Raw genomic sequence first — 22,556 nt, 5'->3', positions numbered from 1 at the left:
TTGTATTTGGTTGCGCCATCCGTTGATGATCAGCGTTGTTATCAAGTGCTAAAGGAATTTAGCGACAATACCGACGAAGGCACGATCGAATTCATCACAGACATCAATGAAGCTCCATCCGTGGAAAATTTAGATGGCGGTGTTAATAATCTTGTCGTTTTCGATGATGTTATGCTGGATAAGCAAACTAATCCGGCTAGGATATTCTCGCGTGGCCGACACAAGAACACCGATGTTATTTACGTGACGCAGCGATATACGCAAATTCCAAAGGTAATTAGGGACAATTGTAATATCTTATCAGTTTTCAATGGCGTCGATACTCACACGTTGAGAAATATTCATCAGACTTGGTGCAACGGCGATATGGACATAAACAAATTCAAAATTTTCTTCAGCCGCGCCCAGGCAACACCACATGGTTTTATCACGATTAATCTTCATGATCCGCGTAGTAGATATCGAATCGGTCTCGATCAATTTTATTCATGAGACTCGCAGCCAAACTTTGCAAACTTCGTCGACACCAGAATAAATTTCCCCCCCCCTTTTTTTCCTTGTCCAGAATCATTAATTTTGCACACAAAAAATTGCAGTCGGGAGTGAATTTACGCAAATTAATTTTCGTAGGAAGGCTTATTTTTGAAATCTGAGGCTTCTACGGAGAAAGTTCTCGTAGGAGGCTTTATTTTGGTCTGACAGTCTGGTCTGTAGAACTTCCCTGCTGCTAACATAGCACCATGGTGGCCATCTTTAAAATTCTATCACTACTTCTCGAGAATTGATTGTCATATCAACATAAAGTTTTCTCCAACAGACTTCTAATGATATATAGTTGGTTCTAAATGATAAATGGTGCCCCACAGATTGCCAAAATGCACATATTGAAAATCTTGTCACTAAATCACCTGAGTGGATGGCCATATTGGCATGTAGTGTTTAGCCAAAAGTATTCAAACAATATCTAGCTTGTCCTGGAGGAAAATTGTGCCAGTCTTACATCCAGTATGGCCACCACACTAGCTTATTCAAAACCCTTAGCTAAAGAATATCAGGAATGGTTTCAACTCTCAGCAGTTAAAAACAAGAGATGGTCTTATACTGAAATCCAAGGTATTCTTTACACAGTAGGGCATCAGTCCCTTCAAGGGACTCTTGTTTAGGACATGCTGTTCTATCATGAAATATTCTGATATATTCACTTGGCATACATTTAATACAAGCACATCTGATTTAGGACATGCTGTTCTATCATGAAATATTCTGATATATTTACTAGGCATACATTTAATACAAGCACATCTGATTTAGGACATGCTGTTCTATCATGGAATATTCTGATATATTCACTAGGCATACATTTAATACAAGCACATCTAATTTAGGACATGCTGTTCTATCATGAAATATTCTGATATATTCACTAGGCATACATTTAATACAAGCACATCTAATTTAGGACATGCTGTTCTCTCATGAAATATTCTGATATATTCACTAGGCACACATTTAATACAAGCACATCTGATTTAGGACATGCTGTTCTGTCATGGAATATTCTGATATCTTCACTAGGCATACATTTATGCATTTAATACAAGCACATCTAATTTAGGACATGCTTTTCTATCATGAAATATTCTGATATATTTGCTAGGCATGCATTTAATACAAGCACATCTGAAAACTGAGATGCAAGACCTAGACTAACAGTTAGTGGTGAAACGATTGATATCTTGATACTTTTTCCATATGAATACAAGAATCAGTACAAAACTGTACTTATCTAATAATATTACTTTAATTTTCAGTGGTCCTGAATAATTATTAGTTATTTGTCTTTTCATTCTTTAAATTGAGAATTTGTTTAATACAGGAAGTAGGAAGCATGCACACATTTCTGTCAGTAAAAAAGAAAAACTTTTGAGAACACCTGCTCATTTTCTTCAAATAACAAACACAGTGTGGCTGACTGACATGGTTTGAAATATGCCCCCATGTCCCAGCCCTGCCAATTCCATGTTGATTATCCACTCAGCCACTGACAACATCAGCATAAAGAAGACATTCCAGATCTGTTCCCCATGTATGACTTAAGTTCTTTACTGATTATTTAATAACCACATTATGCAGAGTTTTTCAAGTGCTTCACGTCTTGTCTACTTGCATCAGATTTGAAGGCTACACTTCCAGCATGTCACAGTGAAATGTGTCCCAGTGTCCCATTTAAGTCCAGTGTGAAACAGTAACCACTGTTCTAACTAACTGTGGCATATTCACTGCATGACTCACTGAAAGTACTGTATTAGCATCCAAACTAGGTCATTTACATACAATGGAACAGAGAAATTGTTCGCAAAAGTGACTATTAAAAAATTTGTAAAATACTGAAATCATTGTTGTTGTTGTTTTGGGGTTGAACACCATGTCTCAGTGCAAGATAGGTTCTGTATGGCTGCCAGTATAACTGGTGGAGGAAGAACCCAAGAAAATCCCATTAAGAACCATCAATCCACGTGGGAAGCTACTGGCAGCTTTCTCACATACCCCAGTTGGCCAAGTCTGAGACTCAATCCCATGAGGACAGAAGTGAGATGGCAGTGATTGGTAATGGCAAACGCTTTAGATCACTTTGCTACTGTGACCCTACACATATGGGATATGTTTGTAGTGTTTCCTTTGATTCTGATGTATATGTAATCAGTGACTGAATGTTTCAACTGGATTTTAAAAATAAAAAAAGCACAAAGTCAACAAGAGGCCAGATTCCAAATTGCACAAGTTATAGTCATGTTGTTCATTTGTATAAGGGGAGTGTATGTTATGTAAAGTTTTGTTTTTCACTGGCAGAAATGAGTGTCTGGCCACAGCAGTTGTTTTGCATTTTTGGGAAATACATTTTGAAGGATTTGGTTGTTAGTCGGCTCCACTTCCAAACTCATACTTGTTCTAGATAAGATTTCCTTTGTACAAGGAAATTGCACCATTTCTTCTGTTTTGAAGATAGCTCAATATTGACTTCTGATTTAAAGAAAGATGTGAAATTGGTAATAAGATGTTTTAAAAACATTCATGCAGTATAGAACAAAAGGATATGGTGACCAAGATGAGTTCTGCATCCGATAAAATGGAGCAGCGAAATGTCCTAAAATGCTTTATTCTCCTTCGAATACATTCCCCAATCACATTACATTAGGAATATTAGCCTGCTACCTCGTGAATCCAGCCTACTAAAATACTAAAATTGTCTTATTGTCTATTTTTACATAGACTAAGGGCAGTAACTCTTGTCCATTACCTCTTCTTGATACCACCATATGTCGCCAGTTTTTAGTTTTGCTGTGTCCTGAGACACATGCAGTGCAATAGCATCTGAAAATCCAGCCCTTTTTTTTTGTGTTCCTTTTGGATCCATCCATCGTTCAGTTTGCATTTATAATGCAGATTTATCAATCTGCTGCAGGTTGTTTGCTTTATTTTACAATTTCTGTCAATATTTTGAGAGATCTGTCACTTGTCAGGACTTCTTTTTTTTACCACCATCCCACCATGCTATCGTACAACTTACACACAGTCATTACAGGTTAATGTACATTTGACTATATTCACTTATTCCATCTGCTATGGAGCTCTTAATAGCGAATTCTGAAGTGCTGCTTGATAATTATGCTTAATTCGTATTTCATGCTGTTTTGATAGAATTATTATTAACCAAGCATGCAGCATAAGTTGTAAACAGGGTCAGAGGTTTCTGATATGACACTTCACCAATCTTTTAGTTACGACAGTGTTTTTAGCAACCTGGTAAATTCACACATTACTAGATTTTTCTTTATGTGTCTTGTGTTGTTTTAACACGTATCAATTAAACTTTCTTCAGGACACTTTAGAGCATGAAAGTCTATCATGACTCCTGATTCGTTTATGTTATGTATGCATGGTTTCTGTTATGCACCATCTATAACGTGGGTTACGGCAGTGTTTTGTTTCAGTGACCTAGTAATTTCAACATATACTAGTTTCTACTTGGGCATGTTTCTTGTATCAGAGTATGGTAGCCTACCATGAATCTGGTTTGGTTTTCAGTATGTACACATTGTCCCTTCTCTATTAATTATGTATTGGGCTTAAGCTTAATTAGGACATACATTTATCATATGACACATTTACTGGTCTTTTTGTTACAGCAGTGTTTTAGCAACCTGATTAATTTGAACCCTTTACTAGATTCTGCTTTAGTTTGTGTCTTTTGTGTCATTTCTGCAGAATGTTTATTTAATCGATCTATATGCAATTTCAAATCATGGTAATCCACCATGACTCCTGGTTTATAATGTTATGTATACATTGTTTCTGATATACATCATCTATAATACCTCGTATGGCCTGCCGGGTTAGATGATTTATACTATTAGCTAGTTAGTCCCATAATAATTTGCTAATCTTTGCTTTGTTTTCTCTCATCTTGTGTCATTTCTGAAGGCATGTTTACTACATGCATGACATGCACATGTACATAAAGATTGCCCTGTTGAGCATTGAAGGGAAGGAGCTGAATATGCAGTGTTTGGTTATAAAACATGTGCTCTGCTGTACTTTAGAAAGCAGCAAATGGGAAAGAGACATGGTCAAGGTCACGGCAGGATACCTCTGACATTCTTTGTCTCCACCTCAAATCAGCCTCAGTGGCAAACCTTATGGGGTTGCTGGAATCTACCACACACACCCCACCCCCCAGCTAAAGTTTGTCGCACAGAATCAACACATACTGTTACATCAGGGAACAGAGAGGATAAAAGATGGGAACATAAGATGCATTAATCAGAGCAGAACATTAGGGGAATATTCACCATTTTTAGGCAACCCAGATGGGGTAAGCCTCCTCATGTGTAGGAGCCAGTAAGTCAGGGTGCATGGGATTTACGATCAGCTGGACCCAGATAATAATAATAATAATAGTACAGTAGCTGTTTGAAACCGATTTGAGTTCACTGGACCTCCCTTTTTCCTCAGAGGGAGGTGGCTGATCCAGGTCAGTTGGAGGGGCTTCAGGTTTCATTCATCGACAGTCCCCTCATCCCTCCACTCAATCATACACTGTCAGATTAGGAGATGAATGCCTTTTGGTAACAGAGGATACATTCGCTCATAAAAGGCACGGGGGCTTGTGTTAAGGACACATTCCCCAATGAGTTACTCAAGACTTGCATTTGGCATGCAAAGAGCAGGGTGGAGGCCCATCATCGACTGGAGTCTCTTCACTATATTCAAGATGGGGAAGATGATGTCATTCCGTCTACCTGTCAGATGGGGTGAGAATGCCGTTAGTCTTGATCTGACAGATGTATACTTCCACATCCCTATCCATTCTGTCTATTGGTAGTTTTCCCGTCGTTATCAACTCACCATTCTTCCCTTCAGCCTTCATCAGCCACTGGGCTTTCACTCACTCTAGGGACCCTGCCGTCTCCCTGTTCTGGGCATCGTCATCTATATCGACAGCAGTGTACCTGGGCAGCATCTTAAAGAAACACATGGTAAGTTTTATCCTTCTCTAAGGCGGAGCAATTTCCCTTCTCCACTAGATCATTCAGGCCTGTTCACGAATTTAGAAATTCTGACCACCATACATCCCAGAATTTCATCAATTTCTGCACTGACTTCTTAACCAACCTCAATCTGGCATGACCCCTTGTGTTTGCACTCCCAGAATCATCGAGTCTGTTTCCATCAAGACTTGGATTTCATCTGGAGAGTTCTTGCAACTCCTCGGCTATTATAAGGCAGCAGACCTGACCCTGCTTGCATGTCTTGTTATGCGGGGCTTGCCAGCACATTGGTGCCCCATTTTGCATCCTCTTATTCAAGCAGTCTTGATCGCACCCAAAATTCCCATGTCAGTGGGGTAATCCAGGCTGGCTTACCATTGAATCCTGCTTAAGAACCCCAAGCGGATATAACATAAAGTACCGCTGCCAATGCACATGTTGGGAATACCCACCTGTTGCTTTCCTTCACTACCATTAGCGACACCTGGGAAAAGGCCTCTATGCATAATATCCCAGAAAGGAAGGCTGTCATCAACACCTTTTATTTCTATAAAGATTGATCCTGGCGGCAAAAATGTCCTCTTTCAATCAGCAACACTGATGGTGACCAAACAGGTTGGTACCAGACCACTTCTCCGGTATTATGATTTAGATTTTTCTACGTGGGTGCAACAATCTCCATATCAACATACAATTCAGACACCTTCTGGCTGCATCAGTGGCTTCAACATGAATCAATCCAGAAGGGGTCATGTCCTTCACATGGAATGTCCCCTCCATCAGTTGGTCATCACTTGGATTCACACACTTCAAGGGCATCTGATGATTGACTGCTTGGTGATGAGGTGGAATCAACAGCTACCCACTTTTGTCCCCCACCAGTTCAAGACACAGCAGCTTGGGCCCGTGAGATGCACTGTCTGCCATCTGGGACGGGTTGTTGGCCTCTGCCACACCTCCTATGGTGCTACAATTACAGGCACAGAATGGCAAGATGACTCAGATTGGCCCTCTTTGAGGGCACAAGCCCTGAATCACTGATCTATATTTCCCAATGATAATACACCCAGGAAGATTCTGGTCAAACTGAATTGACTGCCCTCCTCTACATTCTTGGATTTTACCGGGACAGCCTTGCAAGTCAGACAATTCAGACCTTTATTTGTGGAGAAAATCTCAAGAGTAACCATCTGTATCACCCATCTGCATGCCTCTATCCCTCAACTGGCCGACTTTCTCTGGCTCTGTTCATGGAGAAAAAACAGTTGGAACCCAATAAACATCAAAGGCTACTGCCCTGTGATATTGGACACATTCTGGCATCATGGCAAAATGTTTGGGCAGGATTGATACCTATCAGATCATTTAGACAATATGGGTCTCCTTGACCAATATCCCTTTTATGTCTCCAAAGAGATCCAATCCGGGTTTTTTAAAATGGCTAGATTTGAACCAATTTGAATTTCTAGCCTACACATCACTAAAATCCCTGTCATACAGACCATATTTACTGATAGCTTCAGCGTGCAGGGTAAGAGAGGTAAGAGGGCTGCTCACCGGAATTCTCTTCAGTTCAGATTGGAGGGTTTGGTGGTTCTCATGACACCATCTGGTTTCCCTGCTTGCTTTCTTCCAAAGCCAGGTCAAGAACAGCAGCCATGCAAGATTTTGTTCATGTTCACAGGGATCAATTATCTCGGACACATTCCAACATCATGGCAGATGTGACATTGGGCATGATAAAGATCTGTTAGACAATTTTGATCTCAAACAACCAAAATCCATAACATTGTTTCCAAAATGAATTTTATCTTGGGTTCTAACTTGGTTCAACTCATTCATGCTTCTCTAAAGTTCCTATCATGCAAGACATGCTTCCTGATAGCTTTAGCTTTCGCATGTAGGGTCAGTGAACTGCATGCCTTTTCAGTAGACCCAAACTATCTTCTGTTCAGTTCAGATCATTCGGTAGTCCTCCTTACACAACCAGGATTAGTTGCCAAGAATCGGTTGCTGTAACCGACGAGTTGTCATTCGTTGTCTCTTTTCCATAGACAAGTTGAGAGCCATGCAAGATCCAGTCTGTACCCTCAAGCACTACTTGAGACTCACAGAGAGAAGTTGTGGCATGAGCAACGTCTCTTCTTATGTAGCTTACTGCTCCGAAGTTTCAAGCAATCACCGTGAGATAATACACATGATATCATGCTTCACACCCTTTATTCCTGGCTGAAGGGGGTCATATGCTTGATGTACTCTGACATCTCACCAGATCAGAGTAGCCTCACATCTGTGCCCTCAGACACTACTTGAGACACGTATACATACACACACACACACTATGTTACACAAGTGCTTTTCTGAGATCTTGTGACATGAAATAACTAAAGAATGCCTCTGAGCTATTTCCAAAACTCTGTATTTTCCAGTTTCTTTAGAGCCAAATATATTAGATCAGGGTAAGCAACTTTGTAAATATCAACAATAGAACAATGGATTCAGTCCATATTGTCATACATTTGACAGACCAGTATAAGTACAATGGATTCATTCCATATTGTCATACAGTTGACAGACCAATACAAGTACAGTGGATTCAGTCCATATTGTCATACATTTGACAGACCAATATAAGTACAGTGGATTCAGTCCATATTGTCACACATTTGACAGACCAATACAAGTACAATGGATTCAATCCAAATTGTCAGACATTTGATAGACTAGATTTTTGTCTTACAGTAGGGCTGGATTTGCAAGGTAGCTGGCTAATATTCCTAGCATAATGTAATTGGCTAAGTATTCTTGGAGAAACATAATTTACTTTAAAAATTTGCTTTTTATATGTCAGTGATGAAAATAACATATCAACAAATGATAAGTCTGTGTCTGTCGGTAATTTGCTTACTAGAAATAGAACCATTATGTCAAAACATTAAGAATTACGCCACCACACTTATGACACCTTATAAAGATGAAAAGGCCATGAAATTTTGTGTATATATCAATAATGTATCATATTGTAGGCTGTGTATCACGAATCATATTGAAATGCAGCAGGTTTTTATCATTTCACCTCTGATAACTGTGCTGTAAAGAGTTTAATAAATCACATATCAGGCCTGGATATTTTCATTGTGAGATTTTAAGTATGGATTTTTGTCTTTACTGCAGTGATCTTGTTGGTTTTAAGTCTGTCCTAAAATTGATTGATCAAAATGCCTTAATTCTAGGCTTTTACTTACGACATATTTTGGTGAAATTAGCCATATTTTATGAAAACTATATTATTATTTTTTCCTCAGGATAAAATCCCATTTGATTATGACCTGGAGAAAATTATTGATGACTGGGTAATGATGGGATTCCTTGTGGGAAATGACTTCATCCCTCACCTGCCTCATCTCCACATTCACCATGATGCCCTGCCAATGTTATGGAAAACGTACATGGAGGTACTGCCGTCTTGTGGAGGTCAGTAAAACATTTAGAATCTTGTTTATTAAAAAGGTACAGGATAACATAATTCAATACATTAACAATTCCCGATGTAACATGATACTGCTATGAACCGCATGACCAAGTTAAATCCATTGTACTTAAATTAGTCTGTCAAATGTATGACAATATGGACTGAATCCATTGTACTTATATTGTTCTGTCAACTGTATGACAATACAGACTGAATCCATTGTACTTATATTGTTCTGTCAAATGTATGACAATATGGACAGAATCTATATTGTTCTGTCAAATGTATGACAATATGGACTGAATCCATTGTACTTATATTGTTCTGTCAAATGTGTGACAATTTGGATTGAATCCATTGTACTTATATTGTTCTATCAAATGTATGACAATATGGACTGAATCCATTGTACTTGTATTGGTCTGTCAAATGTATGACAATATGGACTGAATCCATTGTACTTCTATTGTTCTGTCAAATGTATGACAATATGGAGTGAATCCATTGTACTTTTATTGTTCTGTCAAATGTATGACAGTATGCATTGAGTCTATTGTACTTATATAGGTCTGTCAAATGTATGACAATTTGGATTGAATCTATTGTACTTAAATTGATTTGTCAAATGTGTGACAATATGGAATGAATCCATTGTGCTTAAATTAGTGTATCAAATGTTTACTATCAAATGTTTGACAATTTGGATTGAATCTATTGTACTTAAATTGGACTGTCAAATGTATGACAATATGGAATGAATCCATTGTACTTATATTGGTCTAACAAATATGTGACTATTTGGATTGAATCCATTGTGCTTAAATTAGTCTATCAAATGTGTGACAGTTTGGGTTGAATCCATTGTACTTATATAGGTCTGTCAGATGTATGACAATATATATTGAATCCATTGTACTTGTATTGTTCTGTCAAATGTGTGACAATTTGGATTGAATCCATTGTACTTATATTGTTCTGTCAAATGTGTGACAATATGGACTGAAAACATTGTACTTATATTGTTCTGTCAAATGTGTGACAATATGGACTGAATCCATTGTACTTATATTGTTCTGTCAACTGAATGACAATTTGGATTGAATCTATTGTACTTACATTGTTCTGTCAAATGTGTGACAATATGGACTGAAAACATTGTACTTCTATTGTTCTGTCAAATGTATGACAATATGGATTGAATCCATTGTACTTATATTGTTCTGTCAAAAGTATGGCAATATGGATTGAATTATTGTTCTGTCAAAAGTATGACAGTATGGACTGAATCCATTGTACTTATATTGGTCTGTCAAAAGTGTGACAATTTGGATTGAAAGAAAAATAATCCTTAATATTATATCCTTATTTCCTTTTAAAAGCTTATTAATGGACAAAATTTAAAAGTTGTCATTTCAGGTGTGGAATTTGTAAAATAACTGATGTGAAAGAAACAAAATGTTCCATATTGCTTGATATTTACATAGTTGCTTACCCTGATCTAATATATTTGCCTCTAAAGAAAATGGAAAATACAAAGTTTTGGTAATAGCTGAGATGCTTTATTTAGTTATTTCATGTCACAAGATCTCAGAAAAGCACTTGTATCACATAGTGTGTGTATGATATATATATATATATATATATATATATATATATATATATATATATATATATATATATATATATATATATATATATATCAGGGGTATCAAGGGTCTCAATCATACAGCCCAAGGCCTGCATGTGTCCCACAATGACACCTGGAATTTAAAAATAATATTGCAGATTTTTTTCTTCAGCGTTTTCCAGTTCTGATAAATATTTCATGGTTATATTGTTTACTTCTTGTTTTCAAGATTTCAACAGGCTACCTTTTATATGATCTGTTTTCACTGTATGAAAAGGTTTCATTGATGCGGTACATGGGCCATTGTACTAGTCCTTATGTGGCCGTCATGGTGATTTGAGTTTGAAACCCTTGATTTAAAGAATATACAGATTTACTAATATACAATTTGTATATGTGTATATGTATGCATACATGTGTGGGTGGGTGTTGTCAGAAGAAATAGTTATGTACTAATTATGCAGTATAGAGAATATAAAGTCATATATTAATCACACACACACACACACACAGCATGCAGATGTGAGAATGACTTAAGATAACTGTGTTTGCATCATTTAGACACAACATAATCTGAAAGCAAGGCTGTCAGTAGAAGCCAAGGACTAGGAATTATATGTTTGGCTACTTTGATGCTAGCTATTGGCTATGATAATGCCCTAATCCCAAATCCCCAGTCTACATTATTCAGATCCCTCCTGCTTTAAGAGGGAGCCAAGTAGCCTATTTGGTACAGCATGGGGCTTGTAATCCAAAGGTGGCATATTTGGTACCCTTCCATGGTCAGTTGGCTGCCTCTATGTGCTCTTGGGAAAAGCACTTAGTTTCACTTTGTTGTTTTAAAATGTACCAATCACAACCTCATACTTAAAAAAATGTACACCCCCAGAATAATTGATGCTACTTGTGGTTGTCATTAGCTGGCATAATTTCACACCATCGAGATACAATCCACTATAAACTAGTTATTTATTTGCTGTTTCAGTTCATCTTTCTGAAAATGAAAAGAATTTGAAATGCATGAGAATTGTTGTACTTTAATTCATTTTCCATGAGAAAGTAAAGACATTTAATTTCAATCTCACAATAAGTGTAGAAGTTCATTCTGTATTACAGTATTCAGCTTTCATAAATTTCAAAATCGTAACAAACACTTCTGTCTGATGTAATGAAGTTTCACTATTTGTTGTCTGTAGGTTACATCAATGAGGGAGGTCACTTGAATTTACCAAGGTTTGAAAAGTACCTGAATGCTTTGTCACAGGTAAGGACTGTTTAAACACTATATGTTGATCCATTTATGTCACATTCTAATGCCTTGGGCCTTTCCATGGTGGTTTTCATGTGTGCAACAATTGGTTAAAGTGTTTGAAGATATTACAGCCACTGAGATGGGAAATCCATTTGAGATATATTCCCACAGTACATTTCATTCATTAAAGCATACATTTTGTAAACATTAAAAGCATACTTTACCTCTGATCAGATGCTGAAAAATATTTATTTTATGGTAAGGTTTCCCGTCGAACTTAATCAGCATAAAATGAACAGGGCATTGTTGGATTTCAACTTGGTCTTGTGAATGTGTTGGCCTTTTATGTCATTATTTTCTGTTGTTAGGACACATAGTAGCTTGATGTGCAAACATTTGCTGCCACACACTAACTTTCGTCACGATTATTGGATTGCATTCAGATGTTGTGCTTTATACTGATGAAATCTGTCATGCTTCAGACTGTTCAAATCTTTCAAATGGACAGACAATTGTAACTGTGTAGCAGTAATAACTTCTAGATACAATTGTAACTGTGTAGCAGTAATAACTTCTTGATACAATTGTAACTGTGTAGCAATAATAACTTCTTGATACAATTGTAACTGTGTAGCAATACTAACTTCTTGATATTCAGACTTTGTAGGCATTTGCAAAAGAACTTGGACTTAATATTTAATGCATTTTGAAAAGCAGACAGATGTTTCTATTATTTGCTATACATTGATTTCTTTTTCTTTTTGTTCAAAGTTTGACATTGAGACGTTTCAGGAGCAAGCAGGGGACTTGAAATGGCTGGAGGGCAAGAAACTGGAGAAAGAAGAGTTCCTGACACAAGTAGCCAAGAAATTTAGAACAAGTCAGGTATGTTGCGTGAACCAGTCTAGACTGTGCCCTTTGGTTATTACCCACAAGATATTTGGGAATAAACATTTGAATGAATCTGTGTCTGCCCTGGAGTTTATGAAATTTTTTTCTGCAGGTAACATGGCCTTCAAGCCAAATTTCAGAAACCATAGACCCCAATTAAACTAGACCTTTCAACTGGCAAGAATATTTCATTGAGGCAAAAGATCTGGAAAAAGTTGTCTATCATTTTTAGCTTTAGAGATGTTTGCTTCCAAAGCTGTTTGTGTAGTCACAGGTGTGAAAGCCAAATGAAGTTAAGGACTTCATTCTGAATTTATATGTAAGATATCACAGGTTCATGTAGCTAGCTTCCATAAATGCAAATAAACTGTCATATAAGCAGAACAATTAATCTGACATATTTCAGCCTTTCACAATCATATTATATCTTTAAATATGTTACCCAATCATAATGCCTTAGGAGAACTACTACTACCTCGAAAATCCAGCCTTCCCAGATTAAAAACTTTTAGCTAAAAGTTAAAAGTTATCTACCCACCATGGGGACACAACTTGGGCAGAGTGATCTCTACTTGGTACAGGGATTGGTGCCAAATCCCAAGAATATCTCATTTACTGCTTCTGCTCGTGCTAAGAAGCACACTGTCGTCTCAAGAGTCCTTGCAAAATCCAGAATCTACTTGGAAGATATTCCATTGTAAGTTGGTGGAGTGTTTTTTTAACTTCTGAGAAAAGTATACCCCATCTACATTTCCAACTTTTTTCTCTTCCTATGCCAACAGAGTTCTGCATTTACAGTTTTCTAACGCTTTGTCATCATCACATATCAAGGTACTTGCAGGGTAGCCTATGCAACTTCACATTAATTTCAGGCTTTAACTATCATAGTTATGTGTGTGCAAGTCTCTAGTGCTTATAGAAGACTCTTAATAAATGTGTAATTCCATTACAAACAGGTACATTACAGGTAAATTTTCTGTCCTAAGGCATTCTTAGCATCTGGATGCCATGCTTTAATGATTTTACTTGTTCAGGCTGTCCTTGTGCCTTCCTAAAGGTAATATTGTAAATTATATTATACCTGGACACTTCATTGCATTATTAGCTCATCTGCTATAACTTACTTCCAAGTAAAGATCTTATGATACAGCTCTGAACCACCCTGCATTTAAAGACAGGTGCACTGAAGTTACCTGTATGATCTGTCTTTGAACCCTCTTGCAGGTAATTGATTTTAAAAATATAATGATGCCTCATTGCCTTCATTAGATCATCTGCTAGAACTAATTCATAGTCATGTAAGTGACACGTTATTGATTTTGCTTGTATAGAAACATCTTTGGGCTTTTTCTTACAGGTAAAATTGTCTCATAATGGATATTGTTGGACCTACTTTTCAGTTCCTTTTTTCTCTGCAGGTTTTTATGTGTAATATAGAAACTTTTGTATGTTACTGTATAGCTTCTGCTCTAGTCTGGAAAATACAGGTAAGCTTTTCTATACGTGGTTTACTCAATCGCGTCCTGTTCATGCATGTTACTAAAGGGATTCTCTAGTGATCTTTATCTGTATAGGCAATCCACTGGCCTTTCTACAGGTAAGTTGTAACTTGAATTGATTTTTTTTTGGTATTCCTGTTCATATTTGTAAGCACTCAAGTGATGCTTCAGTTATTCCACCTGTACAAGCAGTCAGTTTCACACTCCTATGGGTTATTGTGGCTATAATTGATGATTTAGCTTCCACTTTCTAAATATTCATAACTATGCTCTAATCTACTTGTAAAGGTCATGTTTGTCCCTTTACAGGTGGTTATCTTAAGGGGTAACACCTCATAAAACAGGACACTCATTATAATACTTGTACTTGATCCAGTTCCAACATCACTGCTGCTTGAGTGTTTAGATCCAGTATTGCCTTCACTAACTGATGTTATTAATACCTCTCTCTCATCCAGGGAATTCCCATCATTTTTCAAAACTGCCATTGTAAAGCCTCTGCTGAAGAAACCAACACTTGACCATAACGATTTAAAGAACTACCACCCAGTTTCTAATCTCCCATTCATATCAAAAATCTTAGATAAGGTTGTTCTATCCCAGCTTGTATCTCATCTGAATTCAAACAGTATTTTCAGCAATGTACAGTCTGCATATTGCCCTTGTCACAGTACTGAAACTATTCTAACAGTAGTTAATGACATTATCTCTGATTTGGATAGTGAAAAGATTATAGTCCTCAACCTCCTTGATTTGTCTGCAGCATTTGACACAATAGACCATGATATATTACTTCACCGTCTCCAGCATGTATTTGGCATTCATTATACAGCCTTACTGTGGTTCAAGTCCTACTTGGTCCACAGGACACAAACTGTGTCTGCAAATGGAATACACTCGAGGCCTTTTAATCTACGTTGTGGTGTTCCACAGGGGTCTGTTCTTGGATCTCTTCTCTTCATTCTATACACACAGCAACTCTCAAGTGTGATGGATCATCATCCAGTGTCTCACCAATTGTATGCTGATGACACCCAAATATACAAATCTAGCCACCCAACTGAAGTTGATGCTACCATCCAAGGTGTAGAGGGGTGCATTTCTGATGTGAAATCATTGATGACTTGTAACAAGCTGCAGATGAATGATGATAAAACTGAGGCCATTCTGATCACAACACAAAGACTTTTTCATTCACATCCTTTACCACAAACAATAAATATCAACATTAAATTCACACAGTACAAAACCTAGGTGTTACTCTGGACAGTACTCTCACATTGCACCAACATGTCATGAACATATGCAAGGCTGCATATCTTGAGCTGAGATGCATCAGCTCTACTCGCAAATATCTTTCAGTTGATGCAACTAAAACACTCGTGTGTTCATTAGTACTCTCAAGAAACTTCAAAAAGTTCAAAACACAGCTGCTCGGATCATACTTAGAGTACCACGATCAGAGCATACCTCCCCGCTGCTCTGTACCCTACACTGGCTTGCCATCTGATCCAGAATCAAACACAAAATTTGTTCTCTGTGCTACTTTTCACTGACAGATTCCAGTCCAACATACCTATCTGACCTCACCCATGTATACGTAGATTCAAACATCCATAACCCTTCCAATATAATGAATTGAATGCCATTCTCCCAACATATGACCTACTTCCATCTCAACCAGACTAAGCCATATACAAGATACTGTTGGGACCTCGACCACAGTATATCCATGATAAGTCACGGTATTAATTCAAGGTGCCTTTTGAGTTTAGTCCATGAAATAAGTACATATTCATAGGATGGTCGACTTTATAACAGTTACACAACACACTACAACCATGCAGTGGTACAGGTATAGTGGAGAGATTTACAAACCAATCAACAAGGTTGCAAGGATATTCCCAGAGTGCATGCCACTGAGACACAATCCTACAACTTATTGAAAGAGATGGAGGTTGATAATTTTCACCAGCATGCCGCAAGACCATCCAGTCTCAATTACATACATACAAGACCCCTTTCCCACCCTTATTACAGATCCTAGTGGGGAAAAGGCTTCACTCTTTTTTTTTTTTTGAATGGGGGAGGATTTACCATGATGTCATGGGAACCCAACTCTATATAGTTCTGGGGATTCAGTATCATGTTCAGCACATGTACTAAACTTTTGGCCACAACTTTTTCGGCTATAATGGAGCACTTATCAGTTGATCCTCAGGCTAAGCACATTCCATTAACGCTGTTGTTCCCTTGGTTTGCAATGGAATACAACAACGGATCCAGTGCTGTCCATTGTGAAGACTACCCCACTCAAACAGCTTTCAGAACTGTGATTTGTCTGCAACAGGCTATAAACAACCAGCTAGTTATATTTTGGAGCAAGACATGATTTTATGTGTTACTCTCCTTTCATTCTCAATATCTTGTCAAAAAGAACTTCTTAGACCTTTGTCTCCTTTCAGGATTCGGTTGACTAGGTCAGGACTCCTAAGTTCAAATAAGAAGAGTGTTCCCTTGGAAAGAAATTTGAATTTATGCAATGTTCAGTCCTATAACTTTTTGAAACACTCAATCTGTTAGAGTTTTCCTTCACCGGCCAGTTTTCACTCATCATGGCAGAGGACGTCTTTGTTTTTGGTCGCTCTCATAACAAAGGTTACATGGTCCAAGTGAAGACTGAACCTTGACAATTGGACCAATTCTCTCAATCAGCAATCACGTGAGGTTGCATCACGATGGCACTTTTGACTTGCATCAGTGATACCTCTGCAAGCACATCATCTGGCAATCTCAATTGCAGCGGATGCGAACACAGAGGGTTGGGGCGAGCAAGTCTCTTTCATTTTTGGACTGACATAAGAGTGTAGCCCTCTCAGGATCATTATTTACATGCCCACATCATTAAAATGGATGCCATTTTTTAAACTTGTCATTGGTGGTTGGCGAGCCTACATGAGAATTGACTTTTTTCTGCAAATAACTTCATTGTGGCAACTGATCTCAAATGGCAGAGCAAAACAAGTACCCGTACCTTTCTATTATTGGTTTGGCTTTCCTACATTGGTGTCCTCTACGACAATACAGGTTTCATTTCAGAATCTCATATGCTGACTGATGTATTGGTAGTCTCATTTTCCTGCAAGCAGGAACTCATAAAATGGAATGCCTTTTCATCCTTCAGTTTCATATGATACATGCACAATGGGATCAAATTATGATGGATATAAGTGACACAGTGGATCACGAACAGTCACAACCTTTGTCACAGCTATCCTGGACCCAGAGTCGTGGCTAATTGCTGCTTGGCTAATTGCAGCATCTTGGATTGATTACTGTATAGGGAATACAAGACTAACTGGGTCAGTAGAGAAAGGCAATGGAATATAATCTTTATGGTTGTACACCTGAATACTTTATTCCAGTGGAGACATCCATACCACAATAGCTAACTTTCTGGGCTCTCTGATGAGCAACAGTTAGCACACAACACAGTTCAACTTACCATTCCATGATCACTTGCACACTGTGCTATCACAGAAGAGAGGATATTGCACAAACCAAATACCTGTTTGATCTATTTGTTTATATTTCACCTGGTCAAAGGCACTGAACTCTTGCTCTAGTGGACTTTTCATAGGGATTAACCTCGCTGAATAAGACACCAACTGAACTGCTCTCAAGAGATTTAATTTTTCACCTATCATACAAGTCCTGCCTTCTCCTTACTTTGGCAGTCGGCAGGCAAAATCAGCAATACTTTTCTTGGTCGACTCATCTACGTACAGTTCCAACGTGATTGATCAATATCGCTCATGAATCCCTCCATTTGCAAGTGCATCATTGACTCACCTTGCTTGCAAGAGATGTTTCCACATTTGCATTAGCTACAGAAGGCAGAATCAGCAAAATATATACCTTATCATTGGACCCAAATTACATGCAATTCTGACAAGACGGATCAGTTTCACTTGTGACAGTACCCTCTTTCATTGCCAAGAACAGGCCCGATATATGGGTAACCAGATTTTTGTAATGAAATCACTGGACACTTCAGCTCAAGATCACCTACAAGATTCCAGTATAAGTTTTGAAGTGGTATCCTAAAATGACAGAGCCATTGCATTGAGGGAGCACACACTCATTTTTACCTCTCAAACAGGAACAAGAAGGTAAATCAACACAGACCTTATGTCCTGTATTAAGTGGGTTATTCACTCTGCATATTGAGAAATAATCCCAGCACAGATGAATTTGTTACGCATTTCGTCTTGCAAGATTAAAGCAGTTGCCACAAGTATAGCATTTGACCAGAACTGTTCTCTAACCAACATTATTGAGGCTGTGGGATGGAAATCGGATTCAACATTTTAAAGTTTTATCTAATAGATCTGTTATCCCAAAGAGCTCAACTCAATCAGGTAGGACCTATAGCCATGGTGCAACAGGTCACCTTTTCAGGTCGTTTGACAGCTTCATAAGCTGCATCTTCACAACTTACACTGAATTTGCATCTCCCATTAAGAGGATGTACCTCCCTCCACCTCTTACATATTCAGCTAAGGTATTATGATTGGGTAACATGCTTAAAGAAGAAACCAGTTTTTTCCTGTAAAATGTTTCTTCGAGAATACTTACCCAATCAGAATACATATATGCCATCCTAGCCTCACCATAGTTACAGCATTTAGAGAGTGTGCCTTCCACTCCTGTAGTAACTGAGCTATTCGTGGGATTTGGCCCTAATCACTGTACCAAGTGGAGATCAGTCTGCCCAACTGCCCGCTAGGTGGGCAGATAACTTTTAGTTTTTCAGCTGAAAGTTTTAGCCTGGGAAGGTTGGATTTGCATGGTAGTAGTAATTCTCCTAAAGTATTATGATTGGGAAAGTATTCTCGAAGAAACATATTTTACTATCAAATTTTAGTGTCAGTAATGACCCTTGTACATATGATAAAATCTTCTTACCAGCCATGCAGAGGATGAATACATTTGGATGTTGGAGAGAGTGGCCTTCTTTTTGGGGAAATCTTTTTTGCCAAAAAGGAAAAACAGTAAGAGCAAAAACATTAAACTGGCTTTCTATGGAAGTATGGAAGATGGTTGTTGATGGAAGGTTGTACTCTATATTAGTTATTTTCTGGTAAAAGTGCATATACCTGATTTTTTATTGTAATAAGTTGAAATGTCAGATTAGCATTCACTATGAATCTCATATCAGCACAGTAACATGCTGAAATGTCAGATTAACATTTGACATCTCATATCAGCACATGAACATGCTGAAATGTCAGATTAGCATCTGACATGTCACATCAGCACATGAACATGCTGAAATGTCAGATTAACATCTGACATCTTATATCAGCACATGAACATGCTGAAATGTCAGATTAACATCTGACATCTTATATCAGCACATGAACATGCTGAAATGTTGGATTAGAATCTGACATCTCATATCAACACAGTAACATGCTATAATGTCAGATTAGCATTCATTAATAATGTCATATCAACACATTAACATACTGCAATATCAGATTAGAATTCACTATGAATCTTATATCAATACATTATCATGCTGAAATGTCAAATTAACAGTAATTGTCAATTTCAATACATTAACATACTGAATTGTCAGATTAGTATTCACTATGAATCTGAAATCACATTAACATGCTGAAATGTCAGATTACCATTAACTATTAATCTCAGTACATTAACATTCTGAATTGTCAGATTAGTATTCACTACGAATCTGAAATCACATTAACATGCTAAAATGTCAGATTACCATTAACTATTAATCTCAGTACATTAACATTCTGAATTGTCAGAGTAGTATTCACTATGAATCTCAAATCACATTAACATGCTGAAATGTCAGATTACCATTAACTATTAATCTCAGTACATTAACATTCTGAATTGTCAGAGTAGTATTCACTATGAATCTCAAATCACATTAACATGCTGAAATGTCAGATTACCATTAACTATTAATTTCATATCACATTAACATGCGGAAATGTTAGATGAACATTTACTATGAATAGAACAATACTTGTGAATAGAATGCCAGTTAATGTCAATTTATTGATATCAGTAAAATGAAGTAGAAATTTTTTAATTTATTACAAAAACATAATACCAAGAAATAAAAATTGTTAGTTTCGTGCATTTTCGATTGTATTTCACCAGAGTGTGTATTTACACTTAAATGTCTTCCATCAGAGTGTGTATTTACATCAGAGTGTGTACACACATTTTAGATTGTCTTCCAGGGCCCCGAGTGGCCAAGTGGTCTAAAGCGCTCTCCATTACGGATCACTGCCATCTCACCTCTGACTACGTGGGTTCAAGTCTCGGATTCAGCCAATGTGGGTATGTGAGAAAGCTTGCCAATAGCTTCTCTTGGGTCGATGGTTCTTTAAGGGGTTTTCCCCGGGTTCTTCTCCCACTATTAATACTGGCCGCCATGTATAGCCTATTGTGTGCTGAAAAATGGCATTAAACCCTACAACAACAAAACAACAAGATTGTCTTCCACATAAATTTGTAATAACACTAAGACCGTCTTCCACAAGCATGTATTTACATTCACATATATTTTAGACTGTCTTTCACCAGTGTGTTAGATTCATTTCCACCAAAGTGTGTATTTACACCTAGATTGTCTTCCACTAGTGTGTATTTACAATTACATCTTAGATTCACTTCCACCAAAGTGTGTATTTACACCTAGATTGTCTTCCACTAGTGTGTATTTACAATTACATCTTAGATTGTTTTCCACCAGAGTGTTTATTTACACCTAGATTGTCTTCCATGTGTGTGTATTTACAATTATATCTTAGATTGTTTTCCACCAGAGTGTGTATTTACACCTAGATTGTCTTCCACTAGTGTGTATTTACAATTACATCTTAGATTGTTTTCCACCAGAGTGTTTATTTACACTTACATACATTTTACGCAGTCTTCCACCAAAATGTGTATTTACACCTTCATACATATTATATTATCTTTCACCCGAGTGTGTACTTTACACTTACAGTCTATGACAAAGGGAGACAGCAAATTTGTCACTTGTAGTGATCTAGAAGATATGAACACAGAGATGGAAACACCAGACTCAGAGGAACCTAGTGGTAAGTATTTTTGTGTGTATTATGAATATTACTAATCCAGCAAGTTACATCGTTTTATATCTACACTTTGTTAAGGGTATTGTGCTTGGCCAAGATCATGGGTACCTCTGCTACTGACTGACTGTAAAGTGACAAAATTATGATAAAAAATTATCTTAGAGCTGCCAGATGTAGATATATAAATGCAGTAATAATTAAAGTACTCCAGCATGCAAAATCAACTTTCAAAATTTTTGTATCCATTGATAAGAGCAAAATAATTTTAAAAAATTGGGCTATTTTCATGCTGTCATTTTGTCACATCATCGTCATCACTTTCCTTGAAGCACCTGTGTTTAATTTTAGCAAAGTTAGGAGCAACAACATACAATATTTTGAGTTTATAAAAGACAAAATAACATATAATCAAAGGCCAGAAAATGTACCTTTAAATTTTTGCAAACTGTAGGACCAGTAAATAATTGATGACACATATAACTCGTCGTGTCCACCAAACCATGTACTATTTATTTTCCTGTTTAATTACAACAAATACACCAGGATGACAGTAATGGCCCACAGATAATAAAACATGCAAAAACCTATTTAGTGCACAGATGCTGCCCGTAATAAAGATTCATAATTTTAAATTACGAGTCATAATGTCAACATACTGAATTTTTCGTATCCACAACATTATATGCAGAATCTATCGGTTCACATGGGGGCCTTTTCTTGTGGTGCTTAAATAGTTCTTTACACATCATGTTTGGAACAGATGACACTACCTTACATCATTAAAACATGCATAGATATTGCCGTTTGACCACAAGCACTTGCACATTGTTTGTGTCCATGGAGTTCCAAAAGTTGTTATATGTGGAACCAGGTATGTTCTTTGATCAGAGGAGTGCCAATTTTGTTGAGGTAACATAATTGTCGTCTGATTCAGAGGTAACATAGTTCAATTAGACCATTGGTTGTAGTAATTTTAATGTAAGAATTTGTGTTTTTGAAGAAGGAATGTTCTTTCACTGTAGATTTATGTAGGCTTGGTTGAATCTGTATAAATGGCGGAAACATGGCCGTGGCATTTCTTTACCAACATACCATGTTACTTATGATTTAGTAAT

General features: G+C 37.3%; 1 protein-coding gene across 2 annotated transcripts in view; it reads left to right on the top strand.

Annotated features, from left to right (window-relative positions):
- The window catches only part of LOC149781708 (5'-3' exoribonuclease 1-like), a 218,249-nt gene that overhangs the window by 75,048 nt on the left and 120,645 nt on the right, over nt 1-22,556 (top strand). For both annotated transcript variants that reach the window (XM_089935809.1, XM_089935808.1), the window contains exons 9-12: nt 8,855-9,023; nt 11,845-11,912; nt 12,672-12,785; nt 21,351-21,444. In XM_089935809.1, the coding sequence (XP_089791935.1) occupies nt 8,855-9,023; nt 11,845-11,912; nt 12,672-12,785; nt 21,351-21,444 (445 nt within the window). The remainder of the gene's footprint in view (nt 1-8,854; nt 9,024-11,844; nt 11,913-12,671; nt 12,786-21,350; nt 21,445-22,556) is intronic.

The sequence above is a fragment of the Sinohyriopsis cumingii genome, chromosome 15 (genome assembly GCF_028554795.1).
Source record: "Sinohyriopsis cumingii isolate HCF-2022 chromosome 15, ASM2855479v2, whole genome shotgun sequence".
In the NCBI taxonomy this organism is placed as follows: domain Eukaryota; kingdom Metazoa; phylum Mollusca; class Bivalvia; order Unionida; family Unionidae; genus Sinohyriopsis; species Sinohyriopsis cumingii.
The sequence above is the reverse complement of the archived record's forward strand: the minus strand, read 5'-3'. Positions and strand labels throughout refer to the sequence as shown.